General features: G+C 38.7%; 1 protein-coding gene across 9 annotated transcripts in view; it reads right to left on the bottom strand.

The window, feature by feature from the left end:
* gbf1 (golgi brefeldin A resistant guanine nucleotide exchange factor 1) overlaps positions 1-26,713 on the bottom strand; it is a 267,167-nt gene that overhangs the window by 61,247 nt on the left and 179,207 nt on the right. For 3 of the 9 annotated variants that reach the window (XM_048563288.2, XM_048563291.2, XM_048563286.2), the window contains exons 8-17: positions 21,003-21,057; positions 18,144-18,179; positions 15,323-15,500; positions 14,423-14,682; positions 12,216-12,411; positions 11,075-11,286; positions 10,887-10,985; positions 9,594-9,788; positions 8,871-9,036; positions 442-579 (exon numbers count right to left, since the gene is read on the bottom strand). In XM_048563288.2, the coding sequence (XP_048419245.1) occupies positions 442-579; positions 8,871-9,036; positions 9,594-9,788; positions 10,887-10,985; positions 11,075-11,286; positions 12,216-12,411; positions 14,423-14,682; positions 15,323-15,500; positions 18,144-18,179; positions 21,003-21,057 (1,535 nt within the window). The remainder of the gene's footprint in view (positions 1-441; positions 580-8,870; positions 9,037-9,593; positions 9,789-10,886; positions 10,986-11,074; positions 11,287-12,215; positions 12,412-14,422; positions 14,683-15,322; positions 15,501-18,143; positions 18,180-21,002; positions 21,058-26,713) is intronic. The other 6 variants (XM_048563290.2, XM_048563298.2, XM_048563287.2 and 3 more) reach the window with 5 other exon arrangements.

Here is a 26,713-nt window from a genome sequence, read left to right as displayed (position 1 = left end):
GTTCCAAACAAGAGTCACTGGACTGACAACATTAACTGTTGTGAGACCTACTGACTTTGTCCAGCGGTTTCAGTTTTTACCTTGGCTGTACTGAAGTTAAGTAAAGCTCTATTCATTAATTTAACATTATTGCACTTGGCTTGCACAGAAATGCACCAAATAGAACTACTGTCAGCAAAGATATTGCCAAAAAAACACTAAAAATAAGAAATTGCAAAGATATGAACATTTGCATTTTGTCATGGCTGTTGATCTATTGTAGAATTTTGTCAAAAAGATATGTTCTTCACAATAGGATCCAAACAGACAAGGGACTAAAGTTCAGGTATTCAAAACTACGGGCTAATGTCTTGGTGCAGTACTCAGTGTTGAAATTATAACCATGTAACTCAAGGATTTTTAAAAACCTGGGTGCTTTTTAAATTAAGTTTGAAACATTACCCGTTTCACCTTCCTCTGCAACCTGCCGTCCCAATTTCATTTTTTGAGCCATAAGGTGGCCACTGGTTGGGGGGTGAAGTAGTGATGCTTCCACGTCCAAAGGAAGCGACACGCCACTGTTCCCCGTCTTTTGGATACCTGCCCAGGGAGTAAAAAGACTTTGATTTATTAACTGCATTGCCATTTCGTTCAAGATGTCCAAAACACTTCTAAAAATGTTGTTACTGCTGTAATGTAGAAAGCATGGCAGCCAACTCATGCAGAGCAAAATTCCAAAATAACCACGTGATAATGGCCAGATACTCTGCTTTACAGTGTTAGTCAAGACAGAATTGTCAGTCACACAGGACTCCCATGCTCTTCTTCAAAACAATGTCACGGACTTTAATTTTCACATTCAACTAACAAGGCAGAAAGGGCTTAGTTTATCCTTTCACTTGAAAGGCAACACTTCCAAAAGGACTGCACTGGAGCCTCTACTTTGGGCCCAAGATTTGTGCCCAACTCTCAGGTGTGCAAAATAAACAAAAAAATTTCTGGTTCAGGGCTAACAGTGTTACTCACTGCATCATGGTTAAGCATGTACCAGAGAATGCACATGGTGCACAACAATTATTTTATTTCAGTATATGTAAAAATGTCTTGCTGCTGCCGCTGCTTGTTTCTGCTCCTAAAACATAAAACAAAACAGCACAGGAAAAAGCCCTTTGGCCAACCAAGCCTGCACCAATTCCTAATCTTTATTAGATCTGCAACCTACTTCCATTGCATGGTTGCATGGTTTCTATCCCTCTGTCACGTGTCTATCAAGTCACACCTTAAACGTTGTTAACATGCTTGTTTCCACCATTCTATTGGCAATGCGTTTTAGGCAAACTCTACCATCTGTATGAAACATTTTCCCCTCATTTCTAACCTAACTTTTTCCCCTCTCACCCTGAATATTTGCCTTCTTGTACTTGACCTTTCCACCCTGGGGGGAGAAAAGTCTCTGACTATTCACCCTATCTATGCCACTCAATTTTGTAGACCTCTATCATGTCGCGCCTCCGCCTTTGTCTTTCCATTGAAGATAATCTGAGTTCATTCAACTTCTCCTCATAACTAAAACCCTCTAGACCAGGCAACATCTTGGTAAATCTTCCCTGCACCCTCTCCAAACCATCCATATGCTTCTGGTAGTATTGCCACGCATTATTCCAAATAGGGCCAAACTAAAGTTTTGGACAGCTGTAACATAGCTTGCCAACTTTTATATTCAATGCCCTGGCTGATGAAAGCAAGTGTGCTGTATGCCTTTTTGACCACCTAACCACCTGTGTTGCCAATTTCAGGGATCTGTGGACTTGTACGCCGAGGTCCCTCTGTATGTCAATGCTCCTCAGGGTTCTGCCAATGAGTGTATAATTCACACCTGAATTTGATTTTCCAAAATGCATCATCTCACATTTGTCTAGATTAAACTCCATCTGCCACTTCTCTGCCCAAATCTGCAATCTATCTATGCTCCACTTGATCCTTTGATAATCCTCCTCACTATCTGCAACTGCGTCAATTTTGGTGTCATCCACAAACTCACTAATCAGACCACCTACATTTTTCTCCATATCATACATATTACAAAGAGCAAAGATCCCAGCACTGACCCCTGCAGAACTTCACTAGTTACTGATCTCCATTCTGAAAGGCACCGTTCCATCACCACTCTGCCTTCTTTGACCAAGCCAGTTTTGCATCCATGTTGCCAGCTCACCCCATATCCCAAGAGATTCTACTTTTAGTGCCAGGCTGCCAGGAGGTATCTTATCAAGTTCTTCCTGAAATCCACATAGACAACATCTAATGATGTTCCTCAATCATTCCTGTTACTTCCTCAAAAATCTCAATTAAATTGATGAGGCAAAACCTCCCTACACAAATCCACGCTACCCAACACTTAAATTCACATTTGGAAGCAAATGGACAAGTCCTATTTGCTCAGTATCTTGACCAAAATCTCCACCAATGACATCACGCTCATAGTCGTGTATTTACCTGGATTGTCTCAGTTTCCCTTGTTAAACAAAGGAAGAAGGTTAGCCATTTTTCAGTCCTGTGGAACCTTGCCTCAGGCCAAAGAAGATGCAAAGATATTTGCTAAGGCCCCAATTATTTCCTCCCTTGCCTCCCACAGTATCCTGAGACAGAATGCATCTAACATTGGGAATCTAAGTACCTTAATGTCTTTCAAGACACCCAAACACTTCCTCCTTCCTTACAGCGATCTAGCAAGACTATATACACACACAGACACATCACCAACCTCCACGTTCCTTTCTTTGGAGAATATCAATGTAAAGTTCTCTTGTAGGATCTCACCTGTTTCCTCTAGCTCATACATAATCTCTCTCCTTTATCGTAGAGTGGGTGTACTCTTTCCTTAGTTAACTCCTGCTCCTAATATATGCAGAAAATGCTGTGGAATTCTCCTTAGCACTGCTTGCCAAGGACATTGCATAGGCTCTTTAGCCCTCCTAAGTCTCCATTTGAGCTCTGTTCTACTTTCTCTACACTCTTCAAAGGTTTCATCTGTTTTTAGTTGCCTAAACTTAGGTATGCTTCCATATTTTTTTGGCTGAGCTGATAATTTCTTCTGTCATCCAAGGTTCCTGAATCCAGCCATTCCTTCATTTTCACAGAAACATGCCTATCCAGCACTCTAATCAACTTTACTTTAAAAGACTCCCATGTGTCAGATGTGGATTTACCATCAAATGTCATTCCCAATCCACATTCACCAATTCTTCCGTAAAACAGTTACAGTTGGCCTTCCCCCAATTTAACACCTTTATCCAAGGTTCACTCTTGCCCTTATAAAAGGTATATGAAAACTTCTGGAATTATGGTCACTGTTCCCTCACTGAAAGTTGGATCACCTCGTAAGGTTCATTTCCCAATACCAGGTCCAGTACGGTTAGCAAATTAGGAATATTTAGTACTGATGAGCCCTTGGTAGCATGCATTAGAAGTTGGCTAAAAGATAGGAAACAGGTGGTAGGTATAGATAGGCATTTCTCAGACTGGAGACGAGTTGAAAATGTTCTTCAGGCATTGGCAAGATAAAATGTAGAAGTAGTAACATGGAAAGACGATACAGGCTCAAACAGTACAAATTTGAAAGGAGTACAGGAGCAGAGGGACCTTGAGAGTTCAAGTGCTTCATTCTCTGAAAGTGGTCACGCATGTTGAAGCAGTTGTTAAGAAGCCTTATTGGATTGTTGGGTTTATAAATAGAGCCATAAAGTATAAAAGCAAGGAAGTGATGTTACACCTCAACAAATCATTGGTCAGGCCACATTTGGAGTACTGTGTTCAGTTCTGGGCATCTCATTTAAGAAAGGAAGTCAAAACCCTGGAGAAAGTACAAAGGAGATTTACTACAATAATACCAGAGATGAGGGATTTTGGACACAATGGAAGTCAGAAATATTGGGCTTATTGTTATTGGAGCAGAGACATTTAACAGGAGACTTCATTGGAGGTGTTCAACATAATGAACTATTTTGCCAGAGTAAAGAGGGATGTTCTGTATCCACTAGTTGATTTGTCAGTAACTAGGGGTCACCATTTCAAGACTGTCAGCAAAACAGCTAGAAGTGAGAGCAGAATATTCTTTCCTCAGATAGTTGCTGAGATTTGGAATGTACTACCTGGGATAGGAGTGAAGGCAAATGCACTGGAGGTTGAGAGAGAGAGAGAGCCAGACATATATTTGAAAGTGATGAATTTAGAGGATGACGATAGATTGGACGGGACCAGCTGGGTAACTCTTTGGGAACCTATACAAACACAATGGATCGAGTGGCCTCCTTATGTACTGTAAAATTCTACGATTCTAAAGGGAAGGCAACACCCTTCTGTTCAAAAAGGGCAGCCAAATCCACAACTATACAAAGGAACACAGCACTCAACGACCATCAGAAAATTGGATGATGCAAATACACGAGCGGTTAATTTAACAGTAAGCTATTTTACCTTGTGCTGTGTTCTAGGGGACAACAGAGATGCATTCTACAATCCTGCTTGTATTTACAGTCAATATTTATCAGAGACTTATCCTGAGACCTTAAAGGCATGATTTGATGACATGCATGCGTCACTATCAAGCTGGCATTAATCAGTAATAAAACTTTCAAGCAATAATTTGAGGTGGCTATTCAACAGTTCAGGATACAATGTAACTATAATGCTGCCTTTCAGAGTAAGTGAGTTTTTAAAATCACAGTAATCACCTCTAGTGTTTGAAATGATAATGGACATCTTTCAGCAAACTTCAAATCATCAATCCAGAGGAAGATTTGTCAATCTGACAGTCCAGGGAATATAGCCCCATCCTATTCAGTTTCTCCTTATACCTCAACCCTGGTAAAATGCTTGTAAATCTTTTCTGAACTCTTTCAAGATTCACAACATCCTTCCTATAAACAGGGAGGCCCAAACTGCACACAGTGTTCCAAAAGTAGCTTAACCAATGAACTGAACAGCCTCAAGATGAGCTCAATGCACTGGCCAATAAAGATAAGTATACCAAACACCTTCTTCACTTTCCTACCTATCTGCAATTCCACCAAGGAAGTATGAACCTGTACTCCACTTTGATTAGGAACACACCTCAGGATCTTACCATTAAGGGCGGCATGGTGGCTCAGTGTTTAGCACTGCTGCCTCACAGCACCAGGGACCCAGGTTCAATTCCACCCTCGGGCGACTGTCTTAGAGTTTGCACATTCTCCCAGTGTCTGCGTGAGTTTTCTCCGAGTACTATGGTTTCCTCACACAGTCGAAAGACGTGCAGGTTAGGTGGATTGGCTATGCTAAACTGCCCATCATGATCAGGGTTGTGTAGAATAGGTGGGTTATAGGGGGATAGGTCTGGGTGGGACGCACCAAGGGTCGATGTCGACTTGATGGGCCGAAGGGCCTGTTTCCGCACTGTAGGGATTCTACAATCTATGATTAAGTGTACAAGTCCTGCCCTGATTTCCCTTTCCAAAATGGAGCACCTCATATTGATGTGAAGTAAACGTCAACTGCCACACCTCGGCCCACTGGTTCATCTGATAAAGGTCCCAATGGACTCTGAGGCAACCTTCTTTGTTGTCCACTGCACTTCCAATTTTGGTGTCATCTGCAAGTTAATAACCACACTCCTAAACTCACATCCAAATCTTTTATATAAATGACAAAAAGCAGTGGACCCAGCGCTGACCTTTGTGGCCTCCAGACTGAAAAACAACCCTTCACCACCACATCCTATCTTCTACCTTCGAGCCAGTTCTGTATCCAAACAAGACAATACAGTATGGAGCTGGAGGAACACTGCAGGGCAGGCAGCAGAGGAGCAGGAAAGTTGATATTTTGGGTCAGAGCCCTTATTCAGAAATAGGAAGGGGTAAAGGAGCTGGGAAATAAATAGATAGAGGAGGGGTATGGCTGGGCAAGGTAGGTGGGATGGTGACAGGCCAATATAGGTCGGGAGTGTTGGAGCAGAGAGGTGGGAGAGGAGATGGACAGGTTGTGTCACGGTGAGGCGGGTTGGACATGGGTCGCGGCTGGGGGGTGGGGAAACTTTAAAACTGGTTACCGGTTTTATCTCTCAGTTCTACCCAAACAACTTCCCTGGATGTATTCCGGGGAATATCCTCCCTAAGTACAATCATCATGTTATCCCTAATCAAAAATGCCACTCCCTATCTTCTCTTGCCCAACCCCCAACACCCCACACACACACACACACACACACACACACACACACACACACACACACACACACCCTATCTTTCCTATAGCATTTATACATTAGGCTGCCAGTCCTGTCCAACCCTTAGTCACCTCTGTAATTGCTATGATATCCCACTCCCATGCTCCCAACTATGCCCGGAGGTCATCTGCCTTACCCTGTTAGGCCTCTTGCATCAAAATAAATGCAGTTTAATTTATCATTCTCTGCTTTGTTCCTGGCTGTTTGACGTACTCATTTACCCAACTATATCAGTCTCAGACTGATCTCTTTCCTCACTATCTCCCTCCATCCCAACCACCAACACCATACCACGGCCCCACCCTCTTAATAGCTTAAATCCTCCCAAGTCACGCGAGAAAATCTACCCCATCAGCATATTGGTCCCCTTCCAATTCAGGTGCAATCCATCCTTCTTATACAGGTCACTTCTACACCAGAAGAGATTCCAATGATCCAACAATGCAAATCATTTTTCCCCTGCTCAAACTCCTTCGCCACACATTCATCTGCTCCACTGCCACAGATTCATCTGCTCAACCCTCCTACTCCTACCGTCACAAGCTCATGTCACCGGGAATAATCTAGATATTACAGCTTGGAGGATCTCCCTTTTAAATTCCTGCCTAACTTCCTATTTTCTCTTTTCTGAATCTTATCCTTTTCTCTTTCCATGTTGTTAGTTCCAATGTGTACAACAAGTTCCTGCTGGTCCCTCTTCCCTTTTAGAATATTCTTCACATTCTCTGTGATATTCTTGAGCCTGGTACCAGGGAGGCAACACACCATTCTGATTTCTCGCTGTCAGAGCAGAAACATCTGTCTGTGCCTTTGATCAAACAGTCCCTTATCACAATTGATTGCTTGAAACCTGACATACCCCTCAGTACATTTGAGCCAATCTCGGTAACGGAAAGCTGGCTGTCTGTGCTACATTCCGCTGATCATCCATCACCCACTACATTTTCCAAAACAGCATACTTGTTTGAGATGGGGATAGCTACAAGAGACTGCTGTGCAACCTGCCTCCCTCTGCTATCTTTCCTGGCAGTAACTCATCTACCTGACTGTACTTATGGTTTTTCTCCCTTCCTATAACAGCCATCCATCACACCCACTACCTTCTGTAAATTCCTCAAAGCGTCTAACTGCTGCTCCAACTAATCCATGCAATCTGATAGGATTTGCAATCAGAGACATAATCAGCAGCAACATGGAAACTCTCCCTAATCTCCCACAGCCAACAGGAAGAGCACATCACCCTCTTGATGACCATCTTTGCCTTAACTATCTACAGAACCAGAAAAGAGTACAGTTTTACTGCTCTAAATAAACACTGCTTCAGACGAACAAAGGGCCTATTATATTTAAAAGCTGAGTTTTACAAGTTTATACAAGAATATTCTCAGTGAATACTGTGTCAGAAGTACAATCTTACTTAAAGACATAGGGTACACCTCCTAATAAGCCAATTGTGAAACTTAAGTGCCGATTTACGATTACTTCCAAGTTACTCAAGCGAGAATCACATTTGCACATTCTCTTCACGTAATTACAGTGCAAGGCTGCATTCAGGGCACTCAAGCAAGCAGTGCTGTCCACTATCTCATCAGTGAAATTTTTGCTGATTGAAATTGTCAATAATAATACAGTCAATTACATTGTTCAGTTGAATATCTTGGAACAGGAAGCATCCCAAGTTTTCTTTAAACTTGCAAAGTGCACCTTGTTGGTAGAATATATCAATCCCTCCAAGATCAAAGTCAATCATTTAGAATGACTTCTGAACAAACAAGATGGCAGAGCTAATCATGTAGCTAATTCAGTCTAGTAACAACTGAGTAAATTCAACTACTCCCTACAGCCACACCTGGTTTAAAATAGTACGAATTACCCCTTATCCTATGTGACATGCCACTATTAATCATTTGAATTTTTGTGTCACACAGCAAAATCTTAGTATGAAGCTGATGGACAAATGAAATTGTAGACACGCAGTTCTTGTTCAAAGAATCTAACAATGCAGAGGAAACCAGTCACGCTTGGATCTGCTCTTTAAAATGCTTATCTAGCCATTCCCACGGCCCACCAATTTCTTTGCCTCCAAGTATATCCCTGACTTTGATTCAACCATCCTTTTAGACAAAATACTAGACTAGGCTTCAATCTGCAAGGCACAGGTCCCAACTACAGTTCAAAAAACACATTGCTACAACAATGTAACATGACAGCAGCGAGTTTACAAAACTGAAAATGCCAATTTCTTAATTTGGGAATAGCTTCTTGACCATGACTAATTATACCAGCTAACATGCTTACAACTCTTTCATAGGCTTGATTTCTCGAAGTAAATTATATGAAAATGTAATTCTTTACAGTACTGAAACTTCATCCACAAAATGCAGCCTAAGCTTTAGCAGCAAAGTAAATAGCCTTACCCTACACATTTCAAATAATAACATGACAGATACTCAGGTCAAAAAACTTTCCTTGAGATGCTTTCTTATTTCGTGATTGCCTTCCTCTAACCCAGACAGTACAGCGATTGTCAAACCTATCAAAATAAGGCAACCAACCCAGCAGAACTTTCTTATCTGAAAAACAGACAGCCTCCACTGGAACTATTGCGTACCATTTGGAATGTCCTTACCGCCCATTTCCAATGTCAGAGTGCTCCCATCTCTTTTGTCCAGCTGTAGAGTATTACTGAGAACCTGGGCTTGACAATGAGCCTCGGTACTGTCAATTACTGTTAATAAAGCCTCAAGTGACAGCAAGTGAGTGGTGTACAGCTGTCCAGATACAGGAAAAGCATTCTAAAAATGGAAACAGAGAGTTGTTCAGTAAAACTGACAGAATAGATGCAAATATATTAAAGGAGTCATATTTTCATCAAAAATCCAGAGAGATTGGCTGATACTCTTCGGCACTTTGTTTGCAATCTTAAAAGACAGCAAACTTGGAGAATAAGCTTGCATCTTGAAATAAAGTAGGGTGGAACAAAGCTTTAAAAACTGCAGTATAGGCTTGATCAATAGGAACAACTGCAGTAATTCTCAGATAACATGATATTAAAACATTGTAATTTATCATACTGGAATTAATTTACGCTTTAACAAGAAATTAAACAATTAACTTGTGTATTTCCCGTGAGTAAAAAACATCAGTACTGTTCCACAGCAGAATTTTCAAGCCGGATTTATATTTCCTCAATTTTAGAATCAGTAATAAATTGAAGTTAATCAGTGTTACAGATACTGATTTTTTTGAGAAAGTTCTTTTATTTGGAAAATTAAACCAAGAAATGCCACGTTCAAGTTAATAGAAAACCCCTACATTTGAAAGGACCAATAATTCCCTATAGACTGTTTACCTTGGAAAGTAGCTTGGTAAGATCTTCAAACAGATTACAACAATAGAAATCGCAATCAAAGTTGATATACAGTTCTGTGGCAAAGCTTGGGATTCGCCACAGTTGAACGAGTGCCTCCAAAGCCACTTCTTTCATCTCATATGGCATTTTTGGATTCTCTGAGGTGACCAATTCCATCAGATTTTTCAAATACATCTGGAGAAGACAAAACATGAAGCTTTCCATGTATAACACCAGTTACAAATTCCTAAACCATAAACTATATCAGAACTATAAATGGGTTCAACCAGCAAGACATGGCCTCAACTACAGTTCGAAAACATATTCCTCCAACAGTGCAACACGACAACAGAAAGCTTGTCCAACTGCAAAATGCCAGCTTCCTAATTTTGGAATAGGCTTCTTCATTGTGACCGATATAATTTTTGAATCAAACACAACAAATCAACAAAAAAAAAGTATTTAAATGGAAGATAGAATTAATCTGCATTCACTATATCACAAACATGCAAGCTGTGAGATAAACAACTATTATATGCAAAATACTGGTTAGAAATAACTGGAGTTCTTTGCTATGAATAGGTACATAAAACTCTTCATCAGAAAAATGTAGTGCTTAAATTCTTCCCCAAGACACATGCGTTTTGAAGTCATAAAATAGAAGACAACATTAAAAATCCCTTTTGTTGGAAACGTTGAAGACATTTTTGTAATTTGTTTACAAATTAAAATTGAGTCTATCATTGCAAAAGGATAAGGAAGCTGTTCAGTAGGTTCTATAACAGGTGGCTAATCCAAGAGAATAACCACAAAGAATTATGGGTGCTGGAAATCTAGAACAGAGTGTGGAGAAACACAGCAGATCTGGCAGCATCTGCCAAAAGAAAAACAGAGTTAATGTTCTGAGTCTAGTGACCCTTTGCCAGAAGGGACAAAAATATTTCCACAATTGTAGAAACCCATTTTAAACCCCAATATCCTAAACAAGTACCCTTTTAGGTTCATTACATCCACAGTCATCCCTTGTTGCACATCTAACCTTTTACTGGGCAGTTATAATGTAATCTTATGAAAATGAATTCAGAGATTAAAATAAATAACAAAAAGAATGGAGAGAAATTTGATCTCCCGAACTCCAAACAGCATTTTACAACTCCATACCAAGATTAAACTAGGGTCAGGATGATCATCATGGCCAGCTACCACAAAGCCTGATTAATATGCATGTGAAGCAGCTTCTATCTGCTTTGACCAGTCTGATTATACTCAGCGTCACCATTAAATTCCACCTACCTCAAGCTGAAATTTAAGATGTTCCCGCATACTTTCAAATAAAAGGAAGCACAGTCGGAGAGAGGTGGCATACAAATTAAGACGTTCCACAGTTAAAAGCTGTAAAATAGTTTAAGAAGCACTGTTGTTATATATTCTCATTACAAATGCACTAGTCCAAAAAGTCCAATGAATTGTCAAGTGCTCACCTGAAACAGGTGCCGACAGAGTTCATCTTTAACAAGACCAAGCAAAGAAGTATAGTTGGCAATGTGGGTTGATTCCAGTGCTATAGTAAGTAATTGTAAACCCATATGAATCATCACATCAGAGTTGTGACGGTCATGTGGATTGGTAAGGGAGATAAGGAAACGAAACAGCTCCCGTATACAAGGCAAGCCGTATGGAACCAGAGCTGCACCTGAAAGAGATGCACAGCTGCGTTGGTATAAATTATGTAGAACACAGAGCATATAAAAAGGCTATTTAGGGTCTTGTGGTGCAGTGGCAGTGTTCAAATCTCCGGGCAAGAAGGTCCGGATTCAAGTCCCAACTACCTGTGAGGTGTTTCATAACATGTCCACGCAGGTTGCATTAAATAACAATAAACAGGCCATTTGTACAACCTGCCCTGTGCTGGAGCTTATATACGAGTCTCTTCATAGAGCGTATGAGTACACCTGTTTAGTTCCTTTCTGAAAGTATTCAAGACAATTATCATATTTATTTCCTTCAGTGGGTATCTCATATTTTAACTATTCTGGATGTATAAATTTCTCCTTGTTTGTGCATTGAATTTATTCACAACTCTCTTGTACTTATGTTCCCTGGTTTGGATTCTCCCACCCCTTGGATTTTGCAAAGGCAGTACTTAAAGACAATTTGCAACTGTGGGCAACTGTACACGTGTTAATTTGCAAACATGAATGCACATGATTTCAGGCCAAAACATCATCAAAAATTTACATGTGCCATCGCATCCAAAGGCCGTAATGCACAGTTGCAGAGGAGCATCAATACATGTCAGCAAATGCAGTATTCTTTAAAGCAAACACTTCAAACCTGTGTTCTCAATCTGCTTACAAGCACCTTTTTTCTTCCCACCTACTTTACTCAGGCTCCGCAGGATTGCCCTTAATGTATTTATTTCCAGAGTTCAGTGAACAGGGCATGGTGGCTCAGTGGTTAGCACTGCAGCCTCACAGTGCCAGAGACCCGGGTTTGATTCCAGCTTTGGGCAACTGCTTGTGGAGTTTGCACATTCTCCATGTCTGAATGGGTTTCCTCCAGGTGCTCCGGTTTGCTCCCGTAGTCCAAAGATGGCAAGGACATGTGATCACTATTACATACCTTCTTTTTGTGTTGACTGTGTAAACCTAACTCCACGAGGGTTAACATAGTCCATATCATGTACTTCGTGGATTGAAGCAGTATCGGACATTTCTGTGAGGGAGTCGCGATCTTCAAATACTTCTGGAATAGATTCCACTGACATTGATTGAGCCTTTTCTTCCTTAGGCAAAAAGCCTTCTACTCTTCCACTCTTCTAGGAAAATAGTAAGCTTCATGTTAGCTCACTTGCATGGTACAATCAGATCCTTTATGAACAATTTTTGAAGATATTTTAAGCTTTTGATGTGGTCAAGGGCTAACTGTCTACTTGAGACAAAGGCAGTTCACCAACATGCATGACTTAGTGTCACAATCATAGATAACCCAATTGGTTTTTACAAGCTTCTTTAGACATTACAGATACAGAAGGCCTGACAAAAAATTGAAAATAAGTGGAAAGAAAAATATTGTTTGAGACAACCATAAACCCAACAACCAGAAAATGTAGACATGACTTCACTCAGTCATGGAGAACAAGACTGGTGAATTGGAGATGGTAATGTGCATATCTTTATCAAAAAGAAACGAAGAAACTAAAGCAAAGAAACAAACCATTACATGAGATTTTTGAAATGTCAGTACCCATCAGATGAGCTTCTGGCTGTTGTTTCTCACAACAGTCCAACTGTACGATAAAATATGCAATTTTCTAATTGGTGGAACAGCTTCAAAATGTTGGTCCACTTGGGACAATGAATAATAATAGTGTTGCAATCATTACGCATCAAACCTTTGTCTTCTCTTTGCCTTGACTAGTAATATTTCTATCCCAGACAGAAGGCTTTGGGCTCAAGTCCACTGCAGAGACTAGAATCTGGATTGGTACTCTAGTACATCATTTTTGAACTATTGCACAGTCTGTGGTTCAATCTTCTGGACAAAGCTTTCCACAAAGGCTATATTGCTTGTTTATGCACAAGTACAAGGCCCAATTGCATTATTCCAAAGAGAGATAAGACATTCTCTCGTGCCCTGGATTCCTCTCTCAACCAATACCACCCAGAAGATAATCAGGTCGCTTCTCTCATTGTTTTCATGGGAGCATGTGTCAGGTATGTTGCCAATATTTCAAAAGCAACTCTGTGCTTATGATAATGTACGAAACACTAAATGTAAGTTCTTGCTTTCATATTGCTACATGAAAATGTGTGCGAAACAATTTGAAAGTATGTCAGTTGAAATGCTTTGTTGTTTAGATAGTTAAAGAAAATAGACTTTGCTGTGCAAGTATTCGTAGCCTCTTGTGCTGCTCCACATACAGTAAGATCATGGTTGATCCAATGGTGAGCTCAAATCTGAATTCCCACCTACCTTCCTGGCCCAATAACCTCTGATTTGTTTAAGAAGAATGCATCTACCTTAGCCTTCAAAACAGAAAATAATTTCAAAGACACTCAACCTCAGGAAAAATCCTGCTTCCTGAATTTTAAATGGGCAAGTCCTGAATAGTTTTTTTGACCTCTAGTTCTAGACTTGCCCATAAGAGAAAACATCCTCTCTAGTTCTGCCCTGTCAAGACTTCTCAGGATTCCATGTGTGTTAATCAAGTTATCTTTACAATTCTAAGCTCCAGCAGTCACAAGTCTAACCTATCATGATAAGGCAATGTTACACCTATCCGCAAATGCCAATTAGTAATCTAGAAACCTTCTTAGAATTGCCACCAATGCATCCTCTTCCTTCTTTAAATAAGGTGGCCAATACCATACTTCATACTCTACACACATGGTCTCATTAGTGCCCTGTATAACTAATTGTAAACTATATACTTTCATGTTCAATTTCTCTTGCAATAAATGATCACAGTCTATCAGCTTTCCTAATTGCTTGCTGTACTTTCGTAGTTGCCTACTGCAATTCATGCATGAAGACACTCAGATTCCTCTACATTTCAGATTTCTGCACCATTTAGATAACTTTTTTTTTCCATTTTTCCTGCCAAAATACACTTTCACATTTTCTCATATTATATGCCATTTGCCACATTTTGCCCACTGGCCTAACCTATCTGAATCTTTTGTAGCTTCCTTATGTCCTCTTCATAACTTGCTTTCCTACCCACCGTTGTGTCTTTAGTTTGAGGTGCAAATGAAGCAACGACCAAAGGTTTGAAGAGGGTGGGAAATAAGTGATTATTAAAAACCTCCATCAATCATAGCATTTACCTGCGATTCTTGCTGGATTTGCAGTTCTAACATTTTCTCTTCACCAGGCTCAGTGGAAGGAGCATTTACTGGCGTGATACCTGTAGTATTGACCTGGTCAAGATCTGTAAGATCTTCTTTTGATGTTGTCTTTGAAGAAAGTTCCATACTGCTGTCCGTGGTAGGGCTCGAGACAGTTGATGGAACTTCAGAAATAACAGTTGAAGCGGAACTTGCACTGCTTGTAGGTACGACTGAATGTTCTAGGAAGAGTGTTTCACCTTTAAATGCAACAAGTACATCTTGCACATAGATTCACAAGTCAAACTTAAACTGAGTAATTATTCATTCATTTTTTTCAACTCATGAGACTTAACAACATTGTAATAGCAGTCAAATTACAGACAATGCATCACTTCAAGTTCCCGTGTCCCAATTCCACAAAGTTCAATTCGTGGCTTTACATTTTTTTTCCCCAGAGATTGAATAGTATATCCGGACTCTAATGCTAAGCACTATAACTTTATAGCTGAGTAAAATCAACACCACAAAAGGGAAGGCGAACACTAATTTAAAATCAACCATTGCCCTCCCACTGACTCCTTTTCAATTTAACCAAATCAAGATTAAAGAAAACATGGTCACCCATTGGTAAAAGGTCCTTTCTTCACTAACTAGAAGATGATTTCTTCTCTAAATTTTCAAGTTTTTTTTATTTAGAAAGACCTTACTGATTACATTTAGAAATGATTACAGATTTGGATTGACCATGGGATAATTCAACTAAAGTGCTATTCAAGAGAGACAACTGATTTTCAATGAAACAAAATTTAAATTAGCTGGATTTCTTCAGCACCTTTCAGAAAAAGGGCTTATTTCACAGATTCCTTGAAGGGCAAAGGGAAAAATGTTAAACCATACCTGGATGATTGTTTAAGTGCTGAGGTACAGAATCTACTGAACTGTGCAAAACTTGGCCTGGAATGGACGGTTGCTCTGATGTGAGGGGAAGCTTACTTGCATGACGAGACTGTCGTGGAGATTTCTTCTGCTTTTTCCACTTTGACGAATCACTCATTCCTCCTGCTCTCATTTTAAGCTGAAAGTTGAATTGTAATATATAAAGATATGAGCACTGCTTTGAAATTCTAAGAGGCAGATACAGAAAACAGTTTTACTCACTCAGATATTTCTTCCTTCAGTTTTTCTTTGCTGTGGGTAACACTCATTTCCCAATACTCATTCTACTTACGATAAAATGTTTTCTTTCACATTCATTTTAAAGTGACAAAAGCAATTCCTCAGAATGAAATCCTTTTCAAATTGTTACCATGCCCATGTTACAATTAAATGAGAAAATATATAAGATTTATTGGAAGGTGACCAGAAAATTATCAGACAACGGTATTGGGCATGGCTGCAACTAAGTGTAGATCTCAGTTGGCTTATGCTTATAAACTGAACATCAGCATCAGACCTTAAGCTTGAAATAACATTTTTTTTAAAAAAAACTTACAACCAATATTATCCAAATTGAGGGCAAGATATTCCTCATCTCAAAAGATCTTTTTTCAGTCTGCATTATATGCATTCTAGGCACGACAAAAGTCTAGCTAGGTTGAATGATTCGGAAAAACCACATGCTGAACTGCAATGGAAACAGAAATGCTGTTTACCACAGCACCACCATTCAATGAAAGCCTTTGTCCAAAGTCCATGTTGGAAGCATTTGAGGGCAGGGAACAACCTTCCTTATAACCTAGTTCTAAGTGCATTCAACTTGTACCCAGGGCAAAAATACAGATGTTAGGAAAGACAGCTTAACAATAAGTTTCACTTGTGGTATCCAGAATGATTAATTCTGTACAAACATGGCAACAGCTTTAGTAATAAGTTAAATACAAGTGAAAAATTACATTGGTAAACTTAAACAAATATTGCAAATTGCTGAGCTTAAGGTTCAAAACTTCTAACTCTGATTAAAGCTTTATAATTAAGACATTTAAAAATTTTCCTCTTATCAGGGTTGGGCAGAATCTGTGCCATTTCAGTATTTTTAGTTTTGTTTAAGCATTTTAACAAACATTTTATTTGAATTCCAAGTGGTTGATTGAAACTATGCAGCCTTCATAACATCTCACTGCAGGTTAAATAGTTTTATAGAGTTAAAAATTAAAATAAATATGTCAGTAAACTGAAGGACATAATTATTTAATTACTGCATTAGTGCAGCTTTTAAGAATGCAATTAAGTTAATTCACTCAGCTTCAGTTTAGTTCAGTCTATATTTTTTCCTCAGTGGATTTCAATCATTTCCAACAGAATGCAGCAATGTCCTATATTAGCTTCAATTTTAACTGTCTGCTTACAAAATCAGTAGATCAGTATAAATGCCATCATAAATAGTTTTTAAAATTTATTCATGGGATGTGGACATCACTAGCAAATCTACAGTTTATCACCCATCCTTCATCATGTATCCCCTTTGCACTCCAGAAGGTGGTGATGAGCTGTCTTCTTCAACAACTTTGGTCCACGTTGTAGGTACATATACACAATGTTTTAGGTTTTTGATACAATGACAATGACAAAGCAGGAATACAGTTCTGACACATGATGATGCATGTCTCAGGAAAAAATCCAGGAGGTGCCTGTGGCCCTACTTGCCTGCTACCCTTGGGTTTTTAATGTGGTAGAGATCATAGGGTTTAAGAAGACAATGTTGAAAGAGCTTTGGCAAATTGCATTAGTGAGTGCTTCTTGCACTGCCACTCTGCGTCAGTGATGGAGAGGGTGACTGAATGTTTAAGATGGTGAAGAGTCTGTCAAACAGACTGTTTTATCCTGGGTGATTCTGACTCTTGAGCACTGTTGGAGCTACATTCCTCCAAGCAAATAGAGAGCACACATCATACCTGCTTTGTGTCTTGTGGATAATGGTAAAGTCTTTGGGGAATCAGTGATGAGTTACTTGCCAAATAATATGCAACCTCTGACCCAGTTCAAGGCAAACATTAACATAAAGACTCCAAAACCAAGTCACAGCTATTCCTGCACAATAAGTTATTAACCACTTACTATCTTTGAAGAGAATAACCAAAATATTCACAGAAGGAAAACTTTCTTTTGAAATATTGTCATAACATTGAAGTGGTGTTTGCAATAATGGCAGTCATATTTGCCTCAAATTTGTACTTCCTCTGTGCAATTTTTACAATTCTGGTATGATCTTAGCATGTTTTTCAAAAATAAATTATTTTCACTCAAATTCACACGACATCTCTCAGAACATTTAACCTAATATCTAGTGAAAAGTGGACTCCCACTATCAAGTTTAAAGGAAATTAATTATTCGCACGTAAAACTGAGCTCCGGGGCAGTAGCATATCCATGTATCCACAAACAAATCCTTTTAATTTAGTTATGCATGGAAGATTGTCAATGCAGAAAATTACCAAATAAGTTAACTCTATCTCTTCAAAGAACCTATGAACCTCTCTACTTGTTAATAACCCCTCCCCATACATTTCAAAGCAGATTCTCACTTAAATTTCTTGTTTGGATTTATAACTATTTCGTAGGCTACAGCTGTAAATCTGTACTGTCAGAACGTCAGTATTGTTAATAAAATTACAATCATTCAGCACTGGCTTCCCACCAGCAGTTAAAGCCTTGACCCATCACAAAACATCTGGTCATCTCCCATGCACTGACACATTTTGCATCAGACTAACATGCTTACCTGCACTCGTTTGTTTTTCCATGAGATAGTGTAAGCCTCGGAGGAAAAAATTGTAGTTGCCAGTAAATAGTAAATAAAAGTATACAAGTTGCAAAATGAGTTGCGATAAAAGGGGTTAAAAAACATTTCTCATTTCAACACTAATAAAAGGTGTTGTTTAATTAAATGTGAAAGCTGTGATAAATTAAGGTGTGCATTATAATGCACACTTGTGAGAATTTAAGACAGAAATTCATGCCTTAGACTATTCATTTTAGTCCAACTTCACTTGAAAGAAAAGCTTCCAAAGCACAAGCATTACATCATGCAATACTTGACACAAACCATGCACCATATTTAAAAGTATAATAGTAGGGACATGTCGGGTCACATTAAATATCATCTTTTTGTATTATTTGGAATTACCATTTTACTTGGACTTTAACAAGACAAGCCAATTACTGTCATCTTACCTGAAAGCTCAATTATTGAATGTTGCTAATGGTACGGCCTGATTGCAAACACTAGCAATGTATCCCTATTCAACATTCGGTCAATTTGAGCACAACAGTTACTTTTTCTGATCTGAGAAACTATAATATTACTTCAGTTTACAAGCTCTTGTACACATGCTCCAAAGACATTTAACCATTTTCAAGATGCTCAAATAAAAGTGTTTATTTGTCTGGAGCAGGAAGATATTATTAAGCCTCCAGGTGAAACATATGTGCAACAACTTTATAACCAGTATCAGAATTTATCAGTTATAAATTCTTTATCACTACTGGTGGAAGCACAATGTATATTTCTATATATTCTTCACAAAAAAAAATCAGTGCCTTATAGGGATGAAAATAGATGGGATAACATGTAGGTAGTCAGAACCTTGAGTAGAAATAATGGTGAGGCTGAAGAGCAGAATTTTGGTAAGTTTGTGGTAAGATAGAGGTCACAGATATTGCAGCTGAAAGAATACTCATTCATGATCACTGGTAATAAGCAGTAGTAGAGGAATGGTGATGCATGCAATGATGAATAGATGAAGGAAGATGTGATAGTATAAAGCTATGGACCGAAACTGAGAGCAAAAGTGAGAACCTGAAATGACAGTGATTAGGAAACCAGTAAAGCCTGGCAATGATAAGAGCGACATCAGTGCAAACTACAAAACTCGACACCACCTGGGACAAAGCAGCTCACTTTGTTGGGCCACCTTAAACATACACTGTTTCCATCAGTGTCTACAAAGTGTACCAACTACAGGATATCACTGCAACAATTCACCACAAATTACTTTCTTCCAAACCCATGATTTCTACCACCCTGAGGAACAAGGACAGCAGGTACACAGGAACAACACCAAGCACAGGCGAACACCACCACCTGCAAGACCTCAGCCAAGTTATATACAATCAGAAAATCATCACCTCTTCAGTCTCTGGGTCAAAATTCCATAATTCTCTAACCAACAGCACAGAGCTCATCAACACCGCAATGACTATAGTAGTTCAAGGAGACAGGTCACCATCACTTTCTCAGGAATACTTAGAAATAAACAATAAGTACTGGAATTGCCAGAACACGCATGTCTGATTAATACTTTTTTTTTAAAAAATGATATTCTGAGTTAAATTTGGAAGTCAGCAAACATCAGACAGTTTCAGTGTCATAGTAATGATGGGCTGGAGTTTTAGTCACGTTGGCAAGCATTAGTTAAAAGACTCCACATCCCACAGTAAAGATTTGGAGCAGGAGGCTCATATTAGGATTGAATAGGGTGGCACTTTGGGGTTTACCTCATTGCACCACAGATGTGCAAGTACTGAAAGAAATTTCAACCCTTTCTGATGTCAGCCAGTTGTTGAAAGTTGGGTTCTGCTTCAGATTCTGGTGAGAAGCAACATCGCAAGTGGGGAAGTAAATTTGACTTCCTAATCATAAATCTCTTCAAAACCAGTGCCAAGAATGAAAAAGAGGTTTGGGCAGGAGAGAGTTGGAAAGTTCAAAAAACAAAGTGATAGGAGAAAAAGTAAGACTGTTTAAGAGAGAGAAGGATGAATTAGTCCACATTTTGACTCAAGCTCTTGGTGACCTCTGGGAAGAACTACAATAAAGTGATACAGGCACCTCAGTAAAAATGTTGGCCAATATAACCAGAAATGTTGTATCTGAGATTCAGCTCTCAGGAAGGCAGTGTTGTAATTTCAAACATCAATTCTAACTTTGAACCATCCTTCATCGCATCCACTGATCTGCATTAGAAGAGTCAAAAATGACAAACCATGTTTAGCTAAAGGTTGAGCGATTTTGTGTCTTCTGTATGTTTCTCACATTTGGTTCACAGTCACTTGAGTTTTCTTCAATCTTGGAACACAAATTTTATATCATCACAGCACTGACATCATTTATGAACATTTAGGCAATGACACTTGTTCTTGGAACAAAGCAACTGCCTGTATTTGAACCTAAGAGATTGGTTATTTGTGTAGCATTTGCATTAGTACTTAGAATTAGAGTCACAAGCTGTGACAGCAAGTGATCGTATAGGATACCCAAGGTAATTGCCAAGGCTACAGTGTTTCTCTTTAGCAAAGAAAAAGATCTTGTTTTGTGAAAATTCCAATGAACATCCAATTCTTGATTTCCTGTCAATTAGTGATTTACCATCATCGCATACTTTCAAATGTTATTATTCAAAATTCTGGACTCTGAAATACAGTAAAGAACCAATGCCAAGCACACCCAGTCAAAAGTAAGAAACTAATGCTTACGAACAAGTAAAACACAGACACAGGACAGAATAACTCTGACACACTGCTCTGTTTGAGCCAAAATTCACTATGGACTCTAACCAAAACAAAAGCAGTAGAATCTTACTACCTTCTTCATGCTGGCTCCCACAAAACTCTTGGCTTCTTCTTTAAACTGAGGTAACCTACAAAAAAGTTAATAACTGTTAGAAAACAGCAAAACAAAAAGCCTTTTTTGACATATATACTGTTACTGTTAACTGGAAGAGTGTGCTGATAACAGTGCCCCAGCGTTCCATAAGCTGCCCCTAAATGTATAAAATCCCAATGAGAACACCAATTTGCTTGACAGGCTGCTGCCTAGGACTAAAGTAATTCACACCAAATTTCATCAGCAACAGAGAAGTAACTATCAAAGAATCCCTACAGTGTGGTAACAGGCCATTTGGCCCAAGAAGTCCACAATGCCCCTCCGAACAGCAGATCACCCAGACCCATTCCCCATGCCTAACCCACCTAAACTAAACATCCTGGGCACTATGGGCAATTTAGCATGGCCAATCCACCTACCCTGCACATCTTTGAAATGTGGGAGGAAACCAGAGCACCCAGAGAAAACCCACGCAGACAGAGAGAATATGCAAACTCCACAGACAGTTGCCTGAGGCTGCAATCGAACCAGGGTCCCTGGCGCTGTGAGGTAGAATGCTAACCACGGAACCATAGCTGGTAACTATTTACTTAACAGCTTCAACTATAATAAAAGACAGAGAAAGGATTTTGAATCTATTATGCATCTTAAACCATATCCCTTCATAAACAAAACACACACACACACACACACACACACACACATATTCATAAAAAAAGAGAAGACACAAAAAATTTGACACAGACACCATGGGCAAGAAAAGAATATAGACGGTGAAAACAAAAATCCAAAGATCAAAAGTCCGAATTTCAAGTATGGATTACATTCTCTGTCCTTTTTGTTGACTTTCCACATTGCACTGCTGTCTGAGGGTGACTGTTTTTCTATTTGATAGTTGACCAGGTGGACCTAGGTCTTGTTATAACTTTCTATGCAATACAAAGCGATGGATGGTTTGTTTTTTGGCTCTAGATGTTGCTCTCCCTGCTGCCCTGATATTTAGGCGTTTAACGTTCTGCAGTTCAGCCAGAAGGCAAAATTTCCTTAAAAAGTTTCTTGGTGACATTCAGTTTCAAATTCTCCTGCCCCATTGCTTCACAAATCAAAAATATGCAGCACTTCACTTTCAATTTGGAACGCTCTCTTAGAATTTCAACTCAATTTCTACTTCAGTTTATAGTCCACAAAAAAGGACGTGATATCTTACAATAAGGTAAAGTCATCGTAGTCCCAGAAGACCACAGGGTTGTGCTCTCATCAGAGAAAGATGACTAGCAGTGGTTTAGCTTCTAGGTCACAATATATCAAGGCAAGAGGAAAGGTTGAGAAGGCAAAACCATCATCATAACTTCAGCCTGTGCAGGAATTGAATCCACACAGTTGACAATACTCCGCTTTGCAAACCACTATTTAACAAAGCTCACCAACCCCCTCTCTTAATATACACACCAAATGCATGTAAAACATAGAATCCCAGATTAATCCAGTACAGATCCAGAGTTTGCAACAGAGCTTTCAAAGAACAGTTTATTGAGCCCAACAGCATGCTCTTTATCCCTGCATATCCATACAATACTTTCCAAAAGCCACTGCTGAATCTGCATCTACCATCCTTTGATGCATCTGAGATCCTAACCTTTTACAGTGTACAAGGATGTTCGTGTTATATTTGATTTGTTCATAAATCACTTTAAATCCATGCCCGCTCGTCATCAACCTTCCAAGTCAATTATTCTACTATCTACTCTATCTAAATAAGATTTTAACTATTTCCATTAATCTCCCCTTTACTTTCTCTGGTGCAAAGAGAACAAAACACTTCTGCAGCCCATACAAATAGCTGCAACCTCACAATGGGACAATTCCTGTAAATCTCTTCGCTAACTTCTCAAGCCCTCATGCCCTTTCTGAATAATACTTCACCCTGTGGATTGTTAAACCAGTTATCAAGCCTCCCAACTACATACAGGTACTACATACCTCTAGCTGTGGACCACAATATAGCTATGACTTTATTAACGCTTTCATAACCAACCACCTGAGATCAGCAGACAAGATGGGAACAAAGGGATTGACAGTCAGGATGAACTACTGCACAGTGGCAGCACTGAGTTCAGTAAGGCTAGACATAAACATTTTAAAAGTATAATCTTACATAAAATCTAAGAGTGCTTGCCTGAAATGGAACTTTATACATCATATGTTCCATAGGTAACGTAGTCCTGAATACACACATCCTTCAATTACTTTATTTTCCATCTACAAAGAATTAGACGTTGTTTACAGGCTCACTACCATTATGTAAATGCTGATTGATGACAAATTCACTGTGAAGACAGCTTTGGCTTGCAAATAGAATTTAACACTGAATTTGTGAAAAGCAAAGTACCGATCATAAAAACCTAGAATATTTTCCACTCTCTACATGCTCTTTTTCCTCATGTCAAATCAACTTCTGCTATAAAATTGAATTTCTATGCTTAATGAGTCCTCAAACCAAACAGAAAGCTGCAATTAATGGTGTCATAATTAGCTATTCAGTGGCATTATTGATCCTTCTGTATGTCTTTGTTTCACACATTTGGGAGCAGGAATAAGCGTGAAATGAAATATTCTTAAAATAAGCCCTCATGCCCTTTCTGAATAATACTTCACCCTGTGGATTGTTAAACCAGTTATCAAGCCTCCCAACTACATACAGGTACTACATATCTCTAGCTATGGACCACAATATAGCTATGACTTTATTAAGGCTTTCATTACCAACCACCTGAGATCAGCAGACATTAAATTTCAAACTTATTCATTGGAATTTTATCCAAAAACAGTTAATAGTTTTCAATACAGGGTGCCAACATCCACCTTATCCAAAATGTGCTTCTCCTCCATATTGACTGCTTCATTCTTTAGCCCTTTTTCATCATGTTCCTAATAAACCTGAAGTTTCTTCACCAATTTTGATGCCTTTTCAAACAGAGGCACAATGATTCTAAACCTTGAGAACCTTGTCAGGATCATGCAATAAAACACCCTTCTGCTATTTTCGTAATCCTAACCAGTTCTTGCATTGTCAAGAACGTCAGCTTGCAATTCATGCATACATTATTAACATCACTAATTACTTCTGTGGGTCCGAAGAAAATCAGAAGTTATTCAAAAACACAAGAACTAGTAAAGTTACGAAGTTTATTTTAAGAATATTTCATTTCACGCTTATTCCTGCTCCCAAATATGTGAAACAAAGACATACAGAAGGATCAATAATGCCACTGAATAGCTAATTATGACACCATTAATTGCAGCTTTCTGTTTGGTTTGAGGACTCATTAATCACAAATTACAGATTACTATACGCGCACCTCCTTTATTATTGAATCAATATATTGTTATCTCTACAACGTGAGGTTACAAAACTGAATACAGATTTTTAAATTAAAACAGAGAGATGGTGCTTCTGTAAAAGGTTAAGCATCTACTTATATTGCATTTAAACCAGCCAAAAGGTTAGGAATTATTAGCTATTATGTAATCCTCTGTGGCAGCACCACAAAGTCACAGAACAAGAGATTTCTCATCTGTTCTACATAAAATGTACTTACAGCTGAGAGGGTGATCATTATGCCAATTTCCTCATAAGCCAGGAATGGTAAACTGGCCAATGCATTTACTTAAACAACCACCATCTAAATCAGTTCTGACTGAAGAGGGGCATAAGGTGGAGTCTAGGAGGAATCACCGCCTGCCTACCCGGCTAACTGTCAGATAAAGGATTCACAGCACAGGAGAAAATGTGACCAATTCAACATAGCAGAATGGACGACCAGGCAGTAAAAAACTGCAGCTAAAATAATGATTTGTAAACTACTCCAACCTGTAATTATTTGTTAAAAGGATACTTGCCCAAATCTTACATTTTCAGGATTTTTTTTAATTATACCCCTGACACAATCTTAAAACACTCGAGTTGTTACAGTCAATTCTTAACAGTTCACAATGTCAATCCATGACTACCAAATAAACAACAATGTTAAACACTGTAGGGCTTTTGAATTTTATTCTGGTTGCAGCACCTACTTATTCCTTTAAGAATACTTATCCTCCACAGCCATTAACTGACTGCAATTTGTGTTAATTGCACTGCTTCATTACAACAGAACTCAACATTTAACAGATCAAGCATTAGGTGGGTGGTCAAAAAACAACAGGCATCAGTGTATTATCTAACAGGCTGCTTCACAAAGTGAGCTAGAGACTAAATAGATTTGATGTTCTAAATCCCACCATACAATTTAATCTTGTATTTTACCACTTGTACTATGATTCTTCTAATTCCACAACATCTGTTCTTCCCATAAGCTCTCTTCATCAGCAAAGTGCATGGAATAGTACTACCAAAAGCAATCAAGTGAATACAAAACGAACATATCCTTCAGGTCCTCAACATCTTACTGAGCAGAACACATTACAGAAGACTTACTAATATTAAAAATTATAACCATATCAGACAGACAGGTATGATTTTTCTTTACAGATTATTCTGGTCTTTAACATAGTAAAGCATTTAAGGAGGATTTAAATAACTTGCATATGCTACACATTAACTAATATATCACACTTATTAATTATAGCTCCTCTCATGCTCAGAGTATCCAAATCATCACAGAATGCAGACAAGTCACAGCTACATATCAAGCCAAAAATCTCTAATACTTAAAATAAATTTTAACAGATGGCAAAATTGCTTTTGAAATTGAAGATGATTTTCATTCAAATTGCATTCCTGAAAAACTCAGCAGTGACATCTGGAAAGTCCTAGTAATGTTAAAACTGTGGACATTGCACATTAAATACACTGTTAGAAATTAGATCATGAACGTAGACTGGAGAAATAATAAAAAGCAGATTCAGAATTTGGGGTGAGAGCAGAGGGGAAACAAAACAAACAAACGATCATGGTGAACGCAAAAAATCCACCAGTAAACACGGATACAACAACACGAAAGAAACTTGCTGAGATGTCACGTTTCCAGAAATCTGAAAAGACATCTCATGCCTTCACCAATTATAAAAGATCAAGAGAGCGATAGCTTCAGAAGAAGCACAGATAGAATTTGCACAAAATCCACAAGACAGAAACTGGCCACTGAACCCAATTATTCTGCCATGTTTATACTTCACAGAAAACTTTACTTACTCTAAATACCTCTTCCCAATCTACCTCCACATCTTCCATTCCCTTCACCCTCCACATCTTCCATGCCCTAAAGAACTTCTTGGATGCATCAAAATTACCCATTTCATCATTCCATCTAAGTTCTTCATCCAATCACTCTCTGCATGAAGAAATTTCTCCCAAATTCCCAATTTGTTCTGTCAGTGACTATTTTGAATTTACTTCCTTTTGACGGGGCCTCACCCAAAAGTAAGCTCAGTCTCTCTATATTTATGTGATCTATGCCTTTTACATGCTGCAATTGAGTTTGATTATTCATATTGATCTCCAAGGACATATTTTGCCAACAACGTCCTTAGTTTTAGTATAAAACATACCCAAAAGGAATATCTGCCAGTTTTCAGGTGGCTAACCTTAGATTAATCTAAAGGGAAAATCCAAAGAGCTAGTACTTAGTCAAATCAGAAAAAAGCCCTACTGCTTTGAAAAATCTGCAGAAGAAATGTAAAGAAAAAGA

The sequence above is a fragment of the Stegostoma tigrinum genome, chromosome 37, assembly GCF_030684315.1.
Source record: "Stegostoma tigrinum isolate sSteTig4 chromosome 37, sSteTig4.hap1, whole genome shotgun sequence".
In the NCBI taxonomy this organism is placed as follows: Eukaryota; Metazoa; Chordata; class Chondrichthyes; order Orectolobiformes; family Stegostomatidae; genus Stegostoma; species Stegostoma tigrinum.
This window is presented reverse-complemented; position numbering and strand designations above follow the sequence as displayed.